Consider the following 19,655-nt stretch of genomic DNA (forward strand, 5'->3'; position numbering starts at 1 on the left):
TCCAATTCCCTTGATCAAGAGCCCCTCACCAGCATCAAGGAACCTTCTTTGAGGGGATGACCAATACCAAAAATAGCGTAAAAAATAGTATTAGTCTGCCTGAAGTGCCTGGTGGCTAAAAAAAAGTGGCTAAAAACAGAAGTGGTCTGGTGGCTAAAACTCCCGCTTCACACACGGAGGGCCCGGGTTCGATTCCCGGCGGGTGGAAATTCCGACACGTTTCCTTACACCTATTGTCCTGTTCACCTAGCAGCAAATAGGTACCTGGGTGTTAGTCGACTGGTGTGGGTCGCATCCTGGGGGACAAGATTAAGGACCCCAATGGAAATAAGTTAGACAGTCCTCGATGACGCACTGACTTTCTTGGGTTATCCTGGGTGGCTAACCCTCCGGGGTTAAAAATCCGAACGAAATCTTATCTTATCTTATCTATTATTATTATTATAATCAAAAAGAAGCGCTAAGCCACAAGGGCTATACAGCCTGAAGTGCCTAGGCACGATAGTGGCCATCTTTGTAATTAAAATCTTATAACATGTAAACCACACATTGTAAGCTTTACAAGGAAATAAATATTTATATTTGTATTTGTAGAGGCAATATTTTTAGTCGCTGGAGTGTGGTAATCATCTTCCAGAACTTGTCAGCTACTGGTCGCTGCAGCTGTTTGCTTTAACAACACTAATCTTACACACAGTTCAGGCAAGTTTTTCTTTAATGTTTTTTATTCTAATGTCAAACATTAGAAAACTGAAGATATGTATATATATTTTCATATTAAATATTGATGAATATTTCCCAGGGCCGTGATTGTGAAAATAGGTTAGTTACTGTAGTAACTACAATTACTGGCCAGGCCTCAAAACGCATGTCACACCGCAATAAAAAAAATGTGGAACGATAGCTTGATTATATCAAGGCCACTCTTATTTTAAACCAGTTTAGGAAGAGAGCTAAAATTTACCTATAGTAGGTGATTAGGCCTCAAGCATGTTTTATACAGCAATAATGGAATGGAAGGGAAAACGTGAACACGAGGCCAGTCTTAACATGAAAGAACATCTCGGGAAGTAAAGTGATTTCTTGTACAGGTAGCATATGTGTACCCATTACATGAAACCAAGCTCCGTTATTTAATGCCTATTCCGGACCCTTGGCCTGGTAGGCACCGCTCTCGCTTCACACGCTGAGTGTCAGTGGTTCAATCCCTGGCAAGGGTGGAAACATTGGGCGTGTTTCCTTACATCTGTTGTCCCGTTCACCTAGCAGGCGAGTAGGTACCTGGGTGTTAGTCGACTGGTGTGGGTGGCATCCTGGGGGACAAGATTGAGGACCCCAATAGAAATAAGATAGTCTTCAATGATGTACTGCCTTTCTAGGGTTATCCTGGGTGGCTAACCCTCTGGGGTTAAAACCCAAACAAAATCATATTTTACTTCATCACTATTGTTTCTCTTTTTATTGTAACTGATTTTCACATAGTTGAGTTACTTTAGTTTTAATTATATGGTTATAATCATAACTAATTTCTACTGTGTCTAATAGCTGAGCTGCTAATGGGATTTTTTTTTTATATTTTATTTGTCACTCAATATACATGCTACAGAGATATGTCATACAGAACATGAAAAAAAATATTGCTATACAATACAATACTGCCCTCACCCCACATGGAAACTATATACACCTCAAGGTGCTTATAGCTTGTATATGTAGTACACCTCCAGTGTACTACATATATGTATGAAAGACACTAATATATACGTATCTTTATGTAAATGTGAACATGAGAGAGGCAAACATTTATTCAATCACATCAACGTTAACTTTATGTATAACGTATCACACAGTGGTAACATCAGTTAACTAAGATGTCATAATAGCACAAAACAAACCTAACCACATTCACTCAACACAAGGTAAGAAAACACCACTGTAAGGACACGCAGGTCTCAGTATTCACCTGCACTACCACTATAAGGGCATGCAGGCCTCAACATAATGTTCACCTTCACTACCACAAAACTTGTGTGAAAATGTATACATTATTTAACAATATATTGTTACATGAAACAAAACTACACCAGTCACTGCTACAAATAAAAACAGAAAAACACAATTACAGAGATGATTCATGATTATGCAAAAGTTGTCCCTGGATCAATTATGCATCCATTCCTAAACATAATAGTAATTAATCCAATAGTACATTGCAACCTCACCCCTCTGTACAACATTCTACCACCAGCCACGCTTACAAAGGTTATGTCAACACTCCCCTTAAACCACAGTTATACTGCACCCTCACTATTATCATAATCAAAGAAAGTGCTGAACTGACAAGGGTCATGCAGTGCACCCTCACTAAAGCACTCACCTCCAATGTCATCCCACACCCTTCAACCCCTTCCCCGGAGCCCGTACACCAGGAATGGGCTCCACCAGGTCACAGCACCAATAAACTCCCTATGCTGATGTCCCCATAACCACCTGGAAAACTTGACCACCACTGACTCCCATACACAACCTTATTTCTACACTTAGTTTGATAAATCTTCGCTGCTAATATTGACGCCTTGTTCACAAATCTATGCAGTTGTACCAAAATAAATTTACTGAAGCTATAGAGAAGGAGGAAAGTGATTTCTTGTATGTATAGTTAATATTAGTGAAACTTGTATTAATTTTTTTCCATTTTCATGCTCATGTAATTAATTTTCATGTACAGTAGAACCTTGGTTTTCGTTTGCCCTGGTTTTCATCAAATTCAGTTTTCAGCAATTTTTTTCATCGAAATATTGTCCCAGTTTTCGTTCATCACCTCTGTTTTCGTCCTCTGTACCAAATGTGTCTGTCTGCCCCTACCCACACAAACCATCCCATGCATGCATTCCAAGTCAGTCTGGCTTTGTTTCTCGTCGAGTGAACATTACCCTGCACATTCATACGAAACATTTTGTAATATTCCATTATTTTTTGTGCTTGTTTATTGAGTGCAACTGCTAAATAAGCCAACATGGGGCCAAAGAAAGTTCAGAGTGCCAGCCTTTTGATAAAGAAGGCGAGAAACACGATAGAATTCAGTGATGGTAGAGGGTGGTAGTGATGGTGGTAGACGGTTGTAGTTCAATAAAGGTAAAAGTGATTTAAATGTTCATTTGTCCATTTCATTAGTGCTTTATATTTATTTCTCATTGTTTTCTGTATGTAAAACTATAGTTATTCTCTATAGAATGTACAGTGGACCCCCGCCTTACAATATTAATCCGTTCCTGAGAGCTCATCGTAAGCCGAAATTATCGTTAGCCGAATTAATTTTCCCCATAAGAAATAATGGAAATCAAATTAATCCGTTCCTGACACCCCAAAGTATGAAAAAAAAAATTTACCATATGAAATATTAATTTTAATATACACAAACTGAAGAAGACATGCACAATTACTACTCTTCTAAGAATAGAATACATGACACTTACCTTTATTGAAGATCTGGTGATGACTGATGGGATGGGAGGAGGGGAGTGTGTGGAAGTTATTGTTTAGAAGGGGAATCCCCTTCCATTAGGACTTCAGGTAGCAAGTCCTTTTCTGGGGTTACTTCCCTTCTTTTAATGCCACTAGGACCAGCTTCAGAGTCACTGGACCTGTCACACAACAAATCTGTCCATAGAGCTCTGTACCTCCCGTTCCTTTAAGACTTTCCTAAAATGGGCCATAACATTGTCATTGTACAGGTTGCCAACACGGCTTGCAGTAGCTGTGTCAGAGTGAATTTCATCCGTAAAGGTTTGCAGTTCAACTCACTTTGCACACATTTCCTTAATCTCTTTTTTCAATTCCATACTAATTCTCGTCCTTTTTACCACAGGAATGGCATTAGGAGTTTTCTTGGGGTCCATGGTGACTTATTTTGCACTTACAAGCACTAAAAACACTGGGATAATGTGAAATGTACCGAATGTATGCGTAGATGCGACCGCACTGGCTGGCTTGTAAACACTGGCGCTGGGGCCACACGCGGGACGCGTCCCAGACGAATCATGTAAGGCGAGGCAAAATTTTTGCGTTCAAATGCTTCGTATGGCGGATTTAATGTAACGTGATGCGTTCGTAAGGCGGGGGTCCACTGTATTTTTGTTAATATTTTTGGGTGTTTGGAATGGAATAATTGGATTTACATTATTTCTTATGGGAAATATTGCTTCAGTTTTCATCGCGTTCAGTTTTCGTCAGACTCTCTGGAACAAATTAAAGACGAAAACCCAGGTTCCACTGTATTCAATTTACTCATTTTATTTCATTTTTATTGTTACTAATCATGACTAATTTTTGCTGCATCTAATAGTTAAGTATTACAGGGACCCTACTGGAAGTAAGGCACTTCAACTTTTTTGGGTTATCCTAAGTAATTTACACATTCATTATTATTATACAAGACAATAATAATCTAAAATTTTCTACTGGTACCTTAATAAACTTACTCCACCCATTACACTAGGTCATGTGAACATGGTGGTGGGGTTTGTGGTTTGCATTTTTTAAAGCAGATAACTCATATTTTGTCCCCATGGTGTTTGCATGTGTATTTTTAATATTGTACAAATTGTTTAAATTTTTTTTATATTACAGCTGTTAGTACATCTTGCTAACTATTGCTGGAAGGCTTAAGGATTATAGTTTAAACTAGTAGTTACTAGATAAATGTTTGTACAGTACAGTACTAGGCTTTTTGGAATACACACTTCATTGCTCTTTTTCATGTCCTCAGGGGTAGCTTTTTTATGTTTGACTATCTCTGCATCCAACATATTGTTTGTGATGTGTGCCTGGGAGGGAGTAAAGAACAGAGGAAGGCTAGGCAAGTGAGCGGGATTAATCCATCTTAGGTACATCTAGTGTACTGTTATAGTCAGATGCATTTCTTGCTTCCTCACTTACCCTCTTAATTATTATAATAAAAACTGAGTGCTAAGCCCACAAGGGTCATATAATTCTGCTCTTACCCTCTTAAGCCGAAATCTTGAAGCTGTTTATTAATTTAAATACAGTGGGACCTCAGTATAAGTCTTTAATCTATTCCAGGACCTTGGACTTACTCCAAATAGGACGTATACCAAACGAATTCCTCCTTAAGAAATACAGTGGACCCCCGGTTAACGATATTTTTTCACTCCAGAAGTATGTTCAGGTGCCAGTACTGACCGAATTTGTTCCCATAAGGAATATTGTGAAGTAGAATAGTCCATTTCAGACCCCCAAACATACACGTACAAACGCACTTACATAAATACACTTACATAATTGGTCACATTCGGAGGTAATCGTTATGCGGGGGTCCACTGTATAGGGAAAACAATTAATCCATTCCCATGAAAAAAAAATCCTATTATTGGCATATTATACATCGATGGGTTGTATAAAATAATTTAAACACTGCTTAATACCAAAATACATACATAAATACAAAAGAATTAGATGAAATCAATGCAAATTTAACCTCACTTTACTTGGCTGAAAAGTCGAGTGCCTACTAGGATAGTCTGAGAAGGGAGGAGGAGGAGGAAGTCTTATTGCTTGGAAGGAGAATCCCCTTCTCTTTTCTGTATCTTTTTCCTATTTGAGCCAGGTTTGACTTTTACATTAATGTCTTATTTTACATTAATATAGACATTTTCATTAATCCATCTATGATATTTTCTATAAAATTATATAAGAAACACGTTACACAGCATATAAACATGCTATGTTTATATGCCGGGTGGAGGGAAAACATTACGTTTTCTCTGGTCCAGCACCAAAGAAAACATGTATGAATTTGTGTTTGGCCAAGTCACTCTGCTTTTGTTTACAATTCCCGGCATGAACTATTCATAACTTCTCTCTTCGTTTATGATGGCATACAAAGGTAGTTGTTAGAAATGATTAAACTCAGTGAACATGGTATGTTGATGGTAATAATATGGCTCTGGACTGCATTAAATATCGTATAGCTGTGTAGCCCAGGCTATCTACATCTACTAGTTACCAACACCTGACTTCCTACAAATAAATACTACTCACCTCTTATCCTACATTAACCCTTAAATTGTCTAAACATAGCTCTACGTTCACGTGCGTAGCACTCTAAACATAGATCTAAGTTTTTTTACTTAAAGCGTGTAAAATAAAACATACGGAGCACTATGCATGTGAACGCAGATCTGTGTTTGGACAGTTTAAGGTTTAAGACTACACATATTTTAAGGTAATAATGAGTTTACTGTATGTATATTTTATCTCTCTGGGCTGCTTTAAATATCATATATTAATTAAGTTTGGGACAGGGAGCCAGGGCTACCTACACCTGACTTCCTACAAATAAGTACAAGGGTAGCGTTCGGTGTCGTGACTCATTTTGACTGATAAAAGTTCTAGTACCCGAGTCATATTCCAAACAAAGGTGGTATATCAAGCAAAAATTTTCGCATCCAAACAGGATGTATACCAAGTTGGACGTATTCCAAAGCGGACGTATACCGAAGTACCACTGTAGTTTTCTGTGAAATTCCTCATAATATTTGGGCAGTAACTGGTGTGGCAGTGCAAGCAGTCAGCCACCCTTTTCACACTCGTGACCAGTGTTCCTCGTATACTATAAAAAACTTTACTTTTATTTTATATTAAGCCCCATGCAAAATATTAACTTGGAAATAGCATCCCATCATTCATTGTAAGATTAGGGGAGGATTGCAGACTGATTATATAAATGATGTTCTCTCTTTTTCTTAACGGTTATGTAGGTTTTTAGAAAAAATACCAGGTAGTCTACTGTAGAAGGCCCTAGAGACAGCATTAGCAATGCAATATTTTTTTTTATCAACCACAAAATAATTTTTTTTTTTTTTTTTTTTTTTTTTTTCAACAAGTCGGCCGTCTCCCACCGAGGCAGGGTGACCCAAAAAAGAAAGAAAATCCCCAAAAAGAAAATACTTTCATCATCATTCAACACTTTCACCACACTCGCACATTATCACTGTTTTTGCAGAGGTGCTCAGAATACAACAGTCTAGAAGCATAAACATATAAAGATACACAACATATCCCTCCAAACTGCCAATATCCCAAACCCCTCCTTTAAAGTGCAGGCATTGTACTTCCCATTTCCAGGACTCAAGTCCGACTATATGAAAATAACCGGTTTCCCTGAATCCCTTCACTAAATATTACCCTGCTCACACTCCAACAGATCGTCAGGTCCCAAGTACCATTCGTCTCCATTCACTCCTATCTAACACGCTCACGCACGCTTGCTGGAAGTCCAAGCCCCTTACCCACAAAACCTCCTTTACCCCCTCTCTCCAACCCTTTCGAGGACGACCCCTACCCCGCCTTCCTTCCCCTATAGATTTATATGCTTTCCATGTCATTCTACTGTGATCCATTCTCTCTAAATGACCAAACCACCTCAACAACCCCTCTTCTGCCCTCTGACTAATACTTTTATTAACTCCACACCTTCTCCTAATTTCCACACTCCGAATTTTCTGCATAATATTTACACCACACATTGCCCTTAAACAGGACATCTCCGCTGCCTCCAACCGTCTCCTCGCTGCTGCATTTACCACCCAAGCTTCACACCCATATAAGAGTGTTGGTACTACTATACTTTCATACATTCCCTTCTTTGCCTCCATAGATAACGTTTTTTGACTCCACATATACCTCAACGCACCACTCACCTTTTTTCCCTCATCAATTCTATGATTAACCTCATCCTTCATAAATCCATCCGCCGACACGTCAACTCCCAAGTATCTGAAAACATTCACTTCTTCCATACTCCTCCTCCCCAATTTGATATCCAATTTTTCTTTATCTAAATCATTTGACACCCTCATCACCTTACTCTTTTCTATGTTCACTTTCAACTTTCTACCTTTACACACATTCCCAAACTCATCCACTAACCTTTGCAATTTTTCTTTAGAATCTCCCATAAGCACAGTATCATCAGCAAAAAGTAACTGTGTCAATTCCCATTTTGAATTTGATTCCCCATAATTTAATCCCACCCCTCTCCCAAACACCCTAGCATTTACTTCCTTTACAACCCCATCTATAAATATATTAAACAACCATGGTGACATTACACATCCCTGTCTAAGACCTACTTTTACCGGGAAGTAGTCTCCCTCTCTTCTACACACCCTAACCTGAGCCTCACTATCCTCATAAAAACTCTTTACAGCATTTAATAACTTACCACCTATTCCATATACTTGCAACATCTGCCACATTGCTCCTCTATCCACTCTATCATATGCCTTTTCTAAATCCATAAATGCAATAAAAACTTCCCTATCTTTATCTAAATACTGTTCACATATATGCTTCAATGTAAACACCTGATCTACACATCCCCTACCCACTCTAAAACCTCCTTGCTCATCCGCAATCCTACATTCTGTCTTACCTCTAATTCTTTCAATTATAACCCTACCGTACACTTTTCCTGGTATACTCAGTAAGCTTATTCCTCTATAATTTTTACAGTCTCTTTTGTCCCCTTTCCCTTTATATAAAGGGACTATACATGCTCTCTGCCAATCCCTAGGTACCTTCCCCTCTTTCATACATTTATTAAACAAAAGTACCAACCACTCCAACACTATATCCCCCCCTGCTTTTAACATTTCTGTCATGATCCCATCAGTTCCAGCTGCTTTACCCCCTTTCATTTTACGTAATGCCTCACGTACCTCCCCCACACTTACATTCTGCTCTTCTTCACTCCTAAAAGATGGTATACCTCCCTGACCAGTGCATGAAATTACTGCCTCTGTTTCTTCCTTAACATTTAAAAGTTCCTCAAAATATTCTCGCCATCTACCCAATACCTCCATCTCCCCATCTACTAACTCCCCTACTCTGTTTTTAACTGACAAATCCATATTTTCCCTAGGCTTTCTTAACTTGTTTAACTCACTCCAAAATTTTTTCTTATTTTCATTAAAATTTCTTGACAGTGCCTCTCCCACTCTATCATCTGCTCTCCTTTTGCACTCTCTCACCACTCTCTTTACCTTTCTTTTACTCTCCATATACTCTGCTCTTCTTATAACACTTCTGCTTTGTAAAAACCTCTCATAAGCTACCTTTTTCTCTTTTATCACACCCTTTACTTCATCATTCCACCAATCACTCCTCTTTCCTCCTGCCCCCACCCTCCTATAACCACAAACTTCTGCCCCACATTCTAATACTGCATTTTTAAAAACTATTCCAACCCTCTTCAACCCCCCCACTACTCATCTTTGCACTAGCTCACCTTTCTGCCAATAGTCGCTTATATCTCACCCGAACTTCCTCCTCCCTTAGTTTATACACTTTCACCTCCCTCTTACTTGTTGTTGCCACCTTCCTCTTTTCCCATCTACCTCTTACTCTAACTGTAGCTACAACTAAATAATGATCCGATATATCAGTTGCCCCTCTATAAACATGTACATCCTGGAGCCTACCCATCAACCTTTTATCCACCAATACATAATCTAATAAACTACTTTCATTACGTGCTACATCATACCTTGTATATTTATTTATCCTCTTTTTCATAAAATATGTATTACTTATTACCAAATTTCTTTCTACACATAGCTCAATTAAAGGCTCCCCATTTACATTTACCCCTGGCACCCCAAATTTACCTACTACTCCCTCCATAACATTTTTACCCACTTTAGCATTAAAATCCCCAACCACCATTACTCTCACACTTGATTCAAAACTCCCCACGCATTCACTCAACATTTCCCAAAATCTCTCTCTCTCCTCTACACTTCTCTCTTCTCCAGGTGCATACACGCTTATTATAACCCACTTTTCACATCCAATCTTTATTTTACTCCACATAATCCTTGAATTAATACATTTATAGTCCCTCTTTTCCTGCCATAGCTTATCCTTCAACATTATTGCTACTCCTTCTTTAGCTCTAACTCTATTTGAAACCCCTGACCTAATCCCATTTATTCCTCTCCATAGGATTATACAGCGCATGTGGAGGGGATGGAAGGTATTCAGGCTCAGTTCAGGGAACCGGAGCACAGATCCAATTCCCTAGATCAAGAGCCCCTTACCAGTGGGGCTCTTGATGCTATACATGTACTCTATATATAGCATTCCATTTAATTTCTGAGATAATAGTCTTCCTTATGCTTTATCATTCAGTGGGTTTTAACCCCTTGACTGTCGCAACCCCAAATCCTGAGGTGTCTCCTGATGTTGCGGAGCTTCCAAAAAAAAAAAAAAAAATTTTTTTTCTTATGAAATGATAGAGAATCTTTTCCCGATTGTAATGACACCAAAAGAACGAAATTTGACGGAAAACTGACGGAATTATGCTCTCGCGAAGTTAGTGTCCTCGGCGATATTTACGAATCGGTGATTTCACCCACTTTGAGCCCAATTTTCGGCTAATTTCATTGTTCCAGATGACCAAACTCATAGCTATTAATATAGAACTTCACTTTTTCTATCGATTGAGTACAAGAAACTGCCCATTTACCGATTTCAACTACCCAATAACGTGGTCAGAAATTTGCAATTTGGCCAATTTCACAAAAATTAAAAAATATGACAATTTCATATACGATACGATGTAGGGCGAAATGACAGTAGTTTGTTGGATTATGTATTGGTAGATAAAAGACTGTTGAGTAGATTTCAGGATGTACATGTTTATAGAGGGGCCACAGATATATCAGATCACTTTCTAGTTGTAGCTACACTGAGAGTAAAAGGTAGATGGGATACAAGGAGAATAGAAGCATCAGGGAAGAGAGAGGTGAAGGTTTATAAACTAAAAGAGGAGGCAGTTAGGGCAAGATATAAACAGCTATTGGAGGATAGATGGGCTAATGAGAGCATAGGCAATGGGGTCGAAGAGGTATGGGGTAGGTTTAAAAATGTAGTGTTAGAGTGTTCAGCAGAAGTTTGTGGTTACAGGAAAGTGGGTGCGGGAGGGAAGAGGAGCGATTGGTGGAATGATGATGTGAAGAGAGTAGTAAGGGAGAAAAAGTTAGCATATGAGAAGTTTTTACAAAGTAGAAGTGATGAAAGGAGGGAAGAGTATATGAAGAAAAAGAGAGAGGTTAAGAGAGTGGTGAAACAATGTAAAAAGAGAGCAAATGAGTGAGTGGGTGAGATGTTATCAACAAATTTTGTTGAAAATAAGAAAAAGTTTTGGAGTGAAATTAACAAGTTAAGAAAGTCTAGAGAACAAATGGATTTGTTAGTTAAAAATAGGAGAGGAGAGTTATTAAATGGAGAGTTAGAGGTATTTCGGAAGATGGAGGGAATATTTTGAGGAATTGTTAAATGTTGATGAAGATAGGGAAGCTGTGATTTCGTGTATAGGGCAAGGAGGAATAACATCTTGCAGGAGTGAGGAAGAGCCAGTTGTGAGTGTGGGGGAAGTTCCTGAGGCAGTAGGTAAAATGAAAGGGTGTAAGGCAGCCGGGATTGATGGGATAAAGATAGAAATGTTAACCCTTTGAGGGTTTTCGTCGTACTAGTACGTCTTACGCTTAGGGGTTTTTGACGTACTAGTACTCATAAATTCAAGCGGCCTCAAATCTAGTGGGAGAAAGCTGGTAGGCCTTCATATGAAAGAATGGGTCTATGTGGTCAGTGTGCACAGTCTAAAAAAAATCCTGCAGCACACAGTGCATAATGAGAAAAAAAAAACTTTGACCATTTTTTTTTAATAAATCAGCGACTTTGCAGTGTATTTTCGTATGGTATTTATTGTTGTATTCTAGTTTTCTTGGTCTCATTTTATAGAATGGAAGACATATTACAGAAATTGAGATGATTTTGACTGGTTTTACAAAGAAAGGTGCCTTGAAATTGAGCTCAAAGTAGCAGAAATGTTCGATTTTTACCAAACTTCATAAGTAAACAAATCGTGCCAAGCGTGCAATACACGTCAACTGGTGAGTCTAATATTCTTTCACAAGTGCACCAATAATATTTATACCATTTTTTACACTAATGCAGTAGTCTGCATAACAGTAAATCTTATATTTTTTGTGAAAATAAAAATTCAAAGTGGAAAGCAAAAGAATATAAGAGGGGCCTTGAGACGTGACTAATGACTAGAGGAAATGTCATTTTAGTGCCAGGAATGTCTTTCTTGTTTATTCTGGACCCTATTCAGAAATTGGCATCTTTTGAAATTTGTGTGAAATTGGCAAAATTGCTAACTTCTGACCACTGTACTGGATAGTTGAATTTCATAAATGAGTGGTTTCTTGCACCCATTTGATAGAAAAAATGGAGTTCTAGCGAAATATTCATGTTTTTTGTCGACTAGTACAGTGAAATTGGCCGAAAATGGGGCTCAAAGTGGGCAAAATCGCCGATGCGTAAACATCGCAGAGACCGCTAACTTTGCGAGAGCATAATTCCGTAAGTTTTCTATCAAATTTCAAACTTTTGGTGTCTTTATGATCGGGAAAAGATTCTCTATCTTTTCATAAGAGAAAATAATTTTTTTTTTTTTTTTAAATTTGGCCGACCGTGAGAACGAGTTTCGGAGAGGGCCTGTCGACCCTCAAAGGGTTAAAAGCAGGTGGGGATATAGTTTTGGAGTGGTTGGTGCAATTATTTAATAAATGTATGGAAGAGGGTAAGGTACCTAGGGATTGGCAGAGAGCATGCATAGTTCCTTTGTATAAAGGCAAAGGGGATAAAAGAGAGTGCAAGAATTATAGGGGGATAAGTCTGTTGAGTATACCTGGCAAAGTGTATGGTAGAGTTATTATTGAAAGAATTAAGAGTAAGACGGAAAATAGGATAGCAGATGAACAAGGAGGCTTTAGGAAAGGTAGGGGGTGTGTGGACCAGGTGTTTACAGTGAAACATATAAGTGAACAGTATTTAGATAAGGCTAAAGAGGTCTTTGTGGCATTTATGGATTTGGAAAAGGCGTATGACAGGGTGGATAGGGGGGCAATGTGGCAGATGTTGCAGGTGTATGGTGTAGGAGGTAGGTTACTGAAAGCAGTGAAGAGCTTTTACGAGGATAGTGAGGCTCAAGTTAGAGTATGTAGGAAAGAGGGAAATTATTTCCCAGTAAAAGTAGGCCTTAGACAAGGATGTGTGATGTCACCGTGGTTGTTTAATATATTTATAGATGGGTTGTAAGAGAAGTAAATGCGAGGGTCTTGGCAAGAGGCGTGGAGTTAAAAGATAAAGAATCACACATAAAGTGGGAGTTGTCACAGTTGCTCTTTGCTGATGACACTGTGCTCTTGGGAGATTCTGAAGAGAAGTTGCAGAGATTGGTGGATGAATTTGGTAGGGTGTGCAAAAGAAGAAAATTGAAAGTGAATACAGGAAAGAGTAAGGTTATGAGGATAACAAAAAGATTAGGTGATGAAAGATTGGATATCAGATTGGAGGGAGAGAGTATGGAGGAGGTGAATGTATTCAGATATTTGGGAGTGGACGTGTCAGCGGATGGGTCTATGAAAGATGAGGTGAATCATAGAATTGATGAGGGGAAAAGGGTGAGTGGTGCACTTAGGAGTCTGTGGAGACAAAGAACTTTGTCCTTGGAGGCAAAGAGGGGAATGTATGAGAGTATAGTTTTACCAACGCTCTTATATGGGTGTGAAGCATGGGTGATGAATGTTGCAGCGAGGAGAAGGCTGGAGGCAGTGGAGATGTCATGTCTGAGAGCAATGTGTGGTGTGAATATGATGCAGAGAATTCGTAGTTTGGAAGTTAGGAGGAGGTGCGGGATTACCAAAACTGTTGTCCAGAGGGCTGAGGAAGGGTTGTTGAGGTGGTTCGGACATGTGGAGAGAATGGAGCGAAACAGAATAACTTCAAGAGTGTATCAGTCTGTAGTGGAAGGAAGGCGGGGTAGGGGTCGGCCAAGGAAAGGTTGGAGGGAGGGGGTAAAGGAGGTTTTGTGTGCGAGGGGTTTGGACTTCCAGCAGGCATGTGTGAGCGTGTTTGATAGGAGTGAATGGAGACAAATGGTTTTTAATACTTGACGTGCTGTTGGAGTGTGAGCAAAGTAACATTTATGAAGGGGTTCAGGGAAACCGGCAGGCCGGACTTGAGTCCTGGAGATGGGAAGTACAGTGCCTGCACTCTGAAGGAGGGGTGTTAATGTTGCAGTTTAAAAACTGTAGTGTAAAGCACCCTTCTGGCAAGACAGTGATGGAGTGAATGATGGTGAAAGTTTTTCTTTTTCGGGCCACCCTGCCTTGGTGGGAATCGGCCAGTGTGATGATAAAAAAAAAAAAAAAAAAAAGACAATTTCAAAATAGGGTCCAGAATGAACAATGTAGACATTCCTGGCTCTAAAATAACATTTTCTTTGTTCATCAGTCATGTCTCCAGGCCCCTCTGATATTACTCTTGCTTTCTATTTTGAATTTTTATTCAAGCAAAAAATAGAAGATTTACTGTTATGCAGACTCCTGCAATATTGTAATAATTGTATAAATAATGTCAACCCATTCATGACTGCATATTAGAATGGCTGCTTAGACATTTATTGGAAAATGACTATCATTTGTTTACCTTTGAACATCGGCAAAAATCAAACATTTCCCTTACTTTGAGCTCCATTTCAAGGTTCTTTTCATTGTAATACCAATAAAAATCAGCTCTATTTCTATAATATGTTTTCCATTCTATCAAATGAGACCAAGAAAATGAGAATACAACAATAAATACCACACGAAAATAGACCACAAAGTTGGCATTTTAATTAAAAAAAAAACGGTCGGAGTTTTTTTTTTCTCATGCACTGCGTGCTGCAGGATTTTTTTTATATGGTGCACACTGACCACACAGACCCATTCTCTCACATGTGGGCCTACCAGCTTTCTCCTGCTTGATTTGAAGCCGCTAGAATTTATGAGTATATACGTCAAAAACGGTGGCTCGTAAGACGTATATATATGACCAAAACAGTCAAAGGGTTAATAACTCCTCTTGAATTGGGTGGCATGTAAGTTAATGTTATAATATGTGCAGAATTAAGTTTGGGCCTTTGATATGGTGTGACTTTTCTTCATTTGATCTATAAACACCATAATCATTGGGTTATTGCTATATAATTATAGTACATATGTTGAATGTATGTTATTCATGAATGTCAGTGTTTGGAAAAAGTATTTACAGTAGTTTCAACTTTTTTAATTGATTGTTTCGTGATGTGTTAATGTGCTTTTAAATTTTTAAAATGTGTTAATGGATGTTAGATTTCATTTGAATGTGTTTAATTTTTTTTCTTTTAAGGTAAAGTCAGTGCAAACCATGCCAGCAGTACCAGCAGGTAACTACTACCAACAGGGCCAAGGTCCCAGTTGTTGGGACCGGGTTAAGCTAGGCTTCATGATGGGATTCTCTGTTGGCATGGCGACTGGGGCACTCTTTGGAGGCTTCACAGCCCTTAGGTATGTGAAATTTTGAGCATACTTTGGGTGTAGATTCTGAAAACTTATTTTTTGTTTACTGTATAGAATTATTATTATTTTCATGTCAAACATCAGTGCTTCTTACCCCAAAACCAATGCGAGTACATAAATTCTACATTCCCATTTAGAAAACCAGAAAAAAAAAATTACATGCCTCTTGACTGATTTTTTACTTAACTGTCCGCTTTGTAGATCAGAGGCTTCCATGAATTTTAAGTCTGGATTATTTCAAGTGAGTAATGTATGGTGGGATCAGGCAGATACTGGAGTGTTTGTACCCTTTACCTGTTCTTTGGCTACTCTCAGGCCCTCTGTTGGTTACATATAATACTACTATTTTTTGTGGATTATTAGAATTTTTTTTTTTTTTTTTTTTTTTTCCATAAAATGTCTCCCAGAAACCACCGTCTGTCCTATAAACTGAAGGTCAGTGATGGGAGCTATATGTTAGGGGTGTGGGGTGGGCTGTAGCTCTCCCAGTTACGTCTGATGCTGAGCCATTGAAACTAAAGTCTTATAAGCCGCAAAATACGGTTATTTGGGATTTTATTCTCTATCCCCAGGTCTTTCTAGAAATCCCCACGTACTCACACACCAACATTATCATACACTTTTTTTTTTTTTTCTCTCTGTACCCATCATGGCATGAGCAGCTGGTGATCTGACCATTGAGTTTCTTCATTCTGGATACTTCCCTATAACTGTTCCTCAGGATCCTACTGCCCCTTATTGATCTAGGCTGTATACCACCTGTCCCTCCATTTGTGCACTTCCTTACATTTGCCTTTTAATGTCTTCTGCGTTACAATTCCATTAAATCCTGTCTTCCACCGAGACGTGGGTGTAAGTTTTTGCCCTCCAGCTGAAAGCTGGCGAAGTCTTTGATCATAAGATCAACTCTAGTCACTGGTTGATCAAAGTATCACTTTTCAGCAGTTGTGACACCAAGTTTCCTTTGTATGCATACACGATGACACTGGAGCTGGTACCAAACTCCAGGCAAATGCTGATTCGTAGTGCCACTATTCATACCTAACTGAATTTACAATGTGAGATGGTGACCCTTGGATGGTCTGCTTCACAGTCCTTCAAGGGGTATGCTGGAGATATCCTTAACCAACTCTCGAGTGTCAGTGTTTGTGTCTTCCCTCGTTGGAGGCAAAACATTTGAAAAATGGCTACAGGCCTGTATTGCTTGCAAGGTTTTGTTGTCAAGTTGCTGGAAAAAATAGGGAAGTGAATAAAACGGTGGGTTTATCATGTTTGTTGGAAATATTGTTACCAGTTTTGTTGGGATATTATGAAACTAGTGATGTTTCTAGGGATGTTTGTAAGAAAATCCTGGACAACAGGACTTCAAGAACATCCTTAAGAACATCACTAATCTAGTTCATATTTCTTCAAGCAAACAAGAAACCAATCCCTAATCACACACACCAGGAGTTCATAAAATTTCTTGTAAGGCTTGCATCCTCTCTTACATACAACACTGAAAGGATCACAAACAAAATGATCACCAAACAAGAGAGCTATCAGATACAGCCACAACAGTATCTTTTTACATGGCCTACAAGTCAACCACAACATACACTGAAAAATAATCTTTTAGATAAAATATCCTGTCCTTTCAAAAGGGAAATCATTGAAGCTACCCTTATGTTAAAACCTACTCTCATCCTCTAACTAGGTTAATGGAAGCCACCTACTATTAACTCACAAAATCTTGCAACCCAGCACCAATTGTACTTGCACAGGAATTGAGATCTTACCAAATCACTTTTGTATATTCCTATGTTTTTTTTTTTTTTTTTTTTTTTTTTTTTTTTTATTATCACACTGGCCGATTCCCACCAAGGCAGGGTGGCCCGAAAAAGAAAAACTTTCACCATCATTCACTCCATCACTGTCTTGCCAGAAGGGTGCTTTACACTACAGTTTTTAAACTGCAACATTAACACACCTCCTTCAGAGTGCAGGCACTGTACTTCCCATCTCCAGGACTCAAGTCCGGCCTGCCGGTTTCCCTGAACCCCTTCATAAATGTTACTTTGCTCACACTCCAACAGCACGTCAAGTATTAAAAACCATTCGTCTCCATTCACTCCTATCAAACACGCTCACGCACGCCTGCTGGAAGTTTTTTATATGCTGAAAAAAAGGGTCCGAGGCCAAAATATAAAGATCCTCTTACTTTGTTTTATTTTCTGTCCATGTAGGATTAACCTGCTTATTAATCAGTGTATATAATACTTACACAATGAGTTGATTACATATAGTGTGCAATTGTATTCATACACTTCTCATACATTATGGTGCACATAGGATGTATTTCTACTAGCAGTTTATCCCATGCATGACAAGTATACACAGCAAGAATGTAGCTTCTAGTTTGCACTTCAGTTTGACAATTATCATAGCCATTATTATTACATTGATGAGGAAGCAGTGAACTTGAAGGGGCCATACACTGTCTACAGAATGAGAGGTAATCCAGTTTGCTCGTGCAGTGCTGTATGACACTTGTGGGTTTAGTGCTTAGTTATGATAATTCAGTTTGATCCAAGGAAAGGAGGTAGTGCCAGTTTCTATGATCAAGAATTCTTCACAGGTATCAAGGCACCTTGCTAGAAGAGAGAAAGATGGCAAGAGGTTGAGAGTTAGCTATAGGAAATAATTTCATGTTAAGCATGCAACTTTAAAAGGTTACAGAAATTTTAAGCCATATGTTTTAGCATACAATAATGTGTTCATAATTTTTATTTTTCAGATATGGACTAAGAGGCAGAGAGCTAATGAATAATGTTGGAAAAGTAATGTTACAATCAGGAGGCACTTTTGGAACCTTTATGTCAATTGGTGCGGGTATTCGATGTTGATTGTAGTCACAGAAAGCCCTCAACATCCGTGGTTCAATCAGCATTTAAGTGTGCAGATAGTAGACTAATTTCTCTGAACTTATATTTAATTACAACTGTATAAATGTTTAATACCATAGTATATAAAAAAATGTGGCTTTCCAAGGAAAAATGCTAATTATACACATTTATCTAGATGGAGTATAGTAATTTTATATTTTTTGGCTTTAGCTGAAAAAATTAAACAGTTAATTTCAACAGGAGGATGATATCGACACCATATAATCATATCTAAGCAGTAAACCCATAAGGGTCATGTGCTGATTAACACCATAATGGCAACAAATTTTACTTCTGAATTTAGCTTCCTCTGGGAGTTTTAAGGCAAAATGTAAATATTTGTTACTACTGAATTAAGTAGCTAGGCATATCTAATGTATAAAGGAACAATTGTCAATTATTATAGTCCCAAGGAAACCCTAAACCCATAAGGATTATATGCTGTATTTGACAAATGTAGCAAGTTGTAGCAGAAACGTAAAATGAAATTTGAGGTTAGATACAGTTTGGAATTTAGGCTTTGAGGTTTATCCAACAAGTCTGTGCTGTATGACCCTTATTGGTTTAGTGTTTAAATTGATATTATCCATCAAGTTCCTTAATTTACAAATTACAGTACAATAATTATAGCTTAGTAGTCCCTCTTAATTATTTAGATGTTCATAACCTGAGGAAATTTATGAGAATTACAGCACAGAACTGTAAATACTGTAGTTATAATGCTGTACTGTGCATTTTATGCACTGGGATGTCATGTATTTTTATTACCAACATATATATTGGAATAAAGGAGGGAGGGGGATAAAGGGTTAAGATCTCAATTCTAAGAGAACAAAGATCATTAAGGGGGGGAGGGGGAAAGCATTAAACCTGAATAGATTATACAGACAGTTTGAAAAAAAAAAATTTACATTTGCAGTATGGTAATGGGTAAATAGAGGGTGCCTTTTTTCATCTCCCTAGTTATTAGTTACTGATTGTTAAGATAATTTTTTTTGAAGCCTACCAGTAGTTTGAGTTAAATAAATTTGTTTTATTCATATCTTTCAAAGGGCTTTTCCATAAACCTTGCACATATTGGTATGAAAAACTTCAAGAGCCAAAATTCCATTACAATTTTTTTTTTTTTTTTTTTTTTTTTTATAAACCAGATATGGTGTTGCACTTAATACAAGTTTGTCAGAATTGGAGATTATTAAAAAGGAAACTGGTTATCAAATTACAGTACAGGCATATACATAGACAAGTTGTAATA

The 19,655-nt window shown here is 38.2% G+C and overlaps 1 protein-coding gene across 1 annotated transcript; it reads left to right on the forward strand.

Annotated features, from left to right (window-relative positions):
- The first annotated feature begins 3,955 nt into the window (after positions 1 to 3,955).
- Positions 3,956 to 19,451, forward strand: LOC128686178 (reactive oxygen species modulator 1). Its single transcript, XM_053772958.1, has 3 exons — positions 3,956 to 4,042; positions 15,307 to 15,464; positions 18,253 to 19,451. Exons 1-3 carry the CDS (start codon positions 3,971 to 3,973, stop codon positions 18,359 to 18,361), a joined length of 339 nt encoding a protein of 112 aa, XP_053628933.1. The 5' UTR covers positions 3,956 to 3,970; the 3' UTR covers positions 18,362 to 19,451.
- Positions 19,452 to 19,655: the final 204 nt, after the last annotated feature.

Source organism: Cherax quadricarinatus, chromosome 9, assembly GCF_038502225.1.
Source record: "Cherax quadricarinatus isolate ZL_2023a chromosome 9, ASM3850222v1, whole genome shotgun sequence".
Lineage (NCBI taxonomy): Eukaryota > Metazoa > Arthropoda > Malacostraca > Decapoda > Parastacidae > Cherax > Cherax quadricarinatus.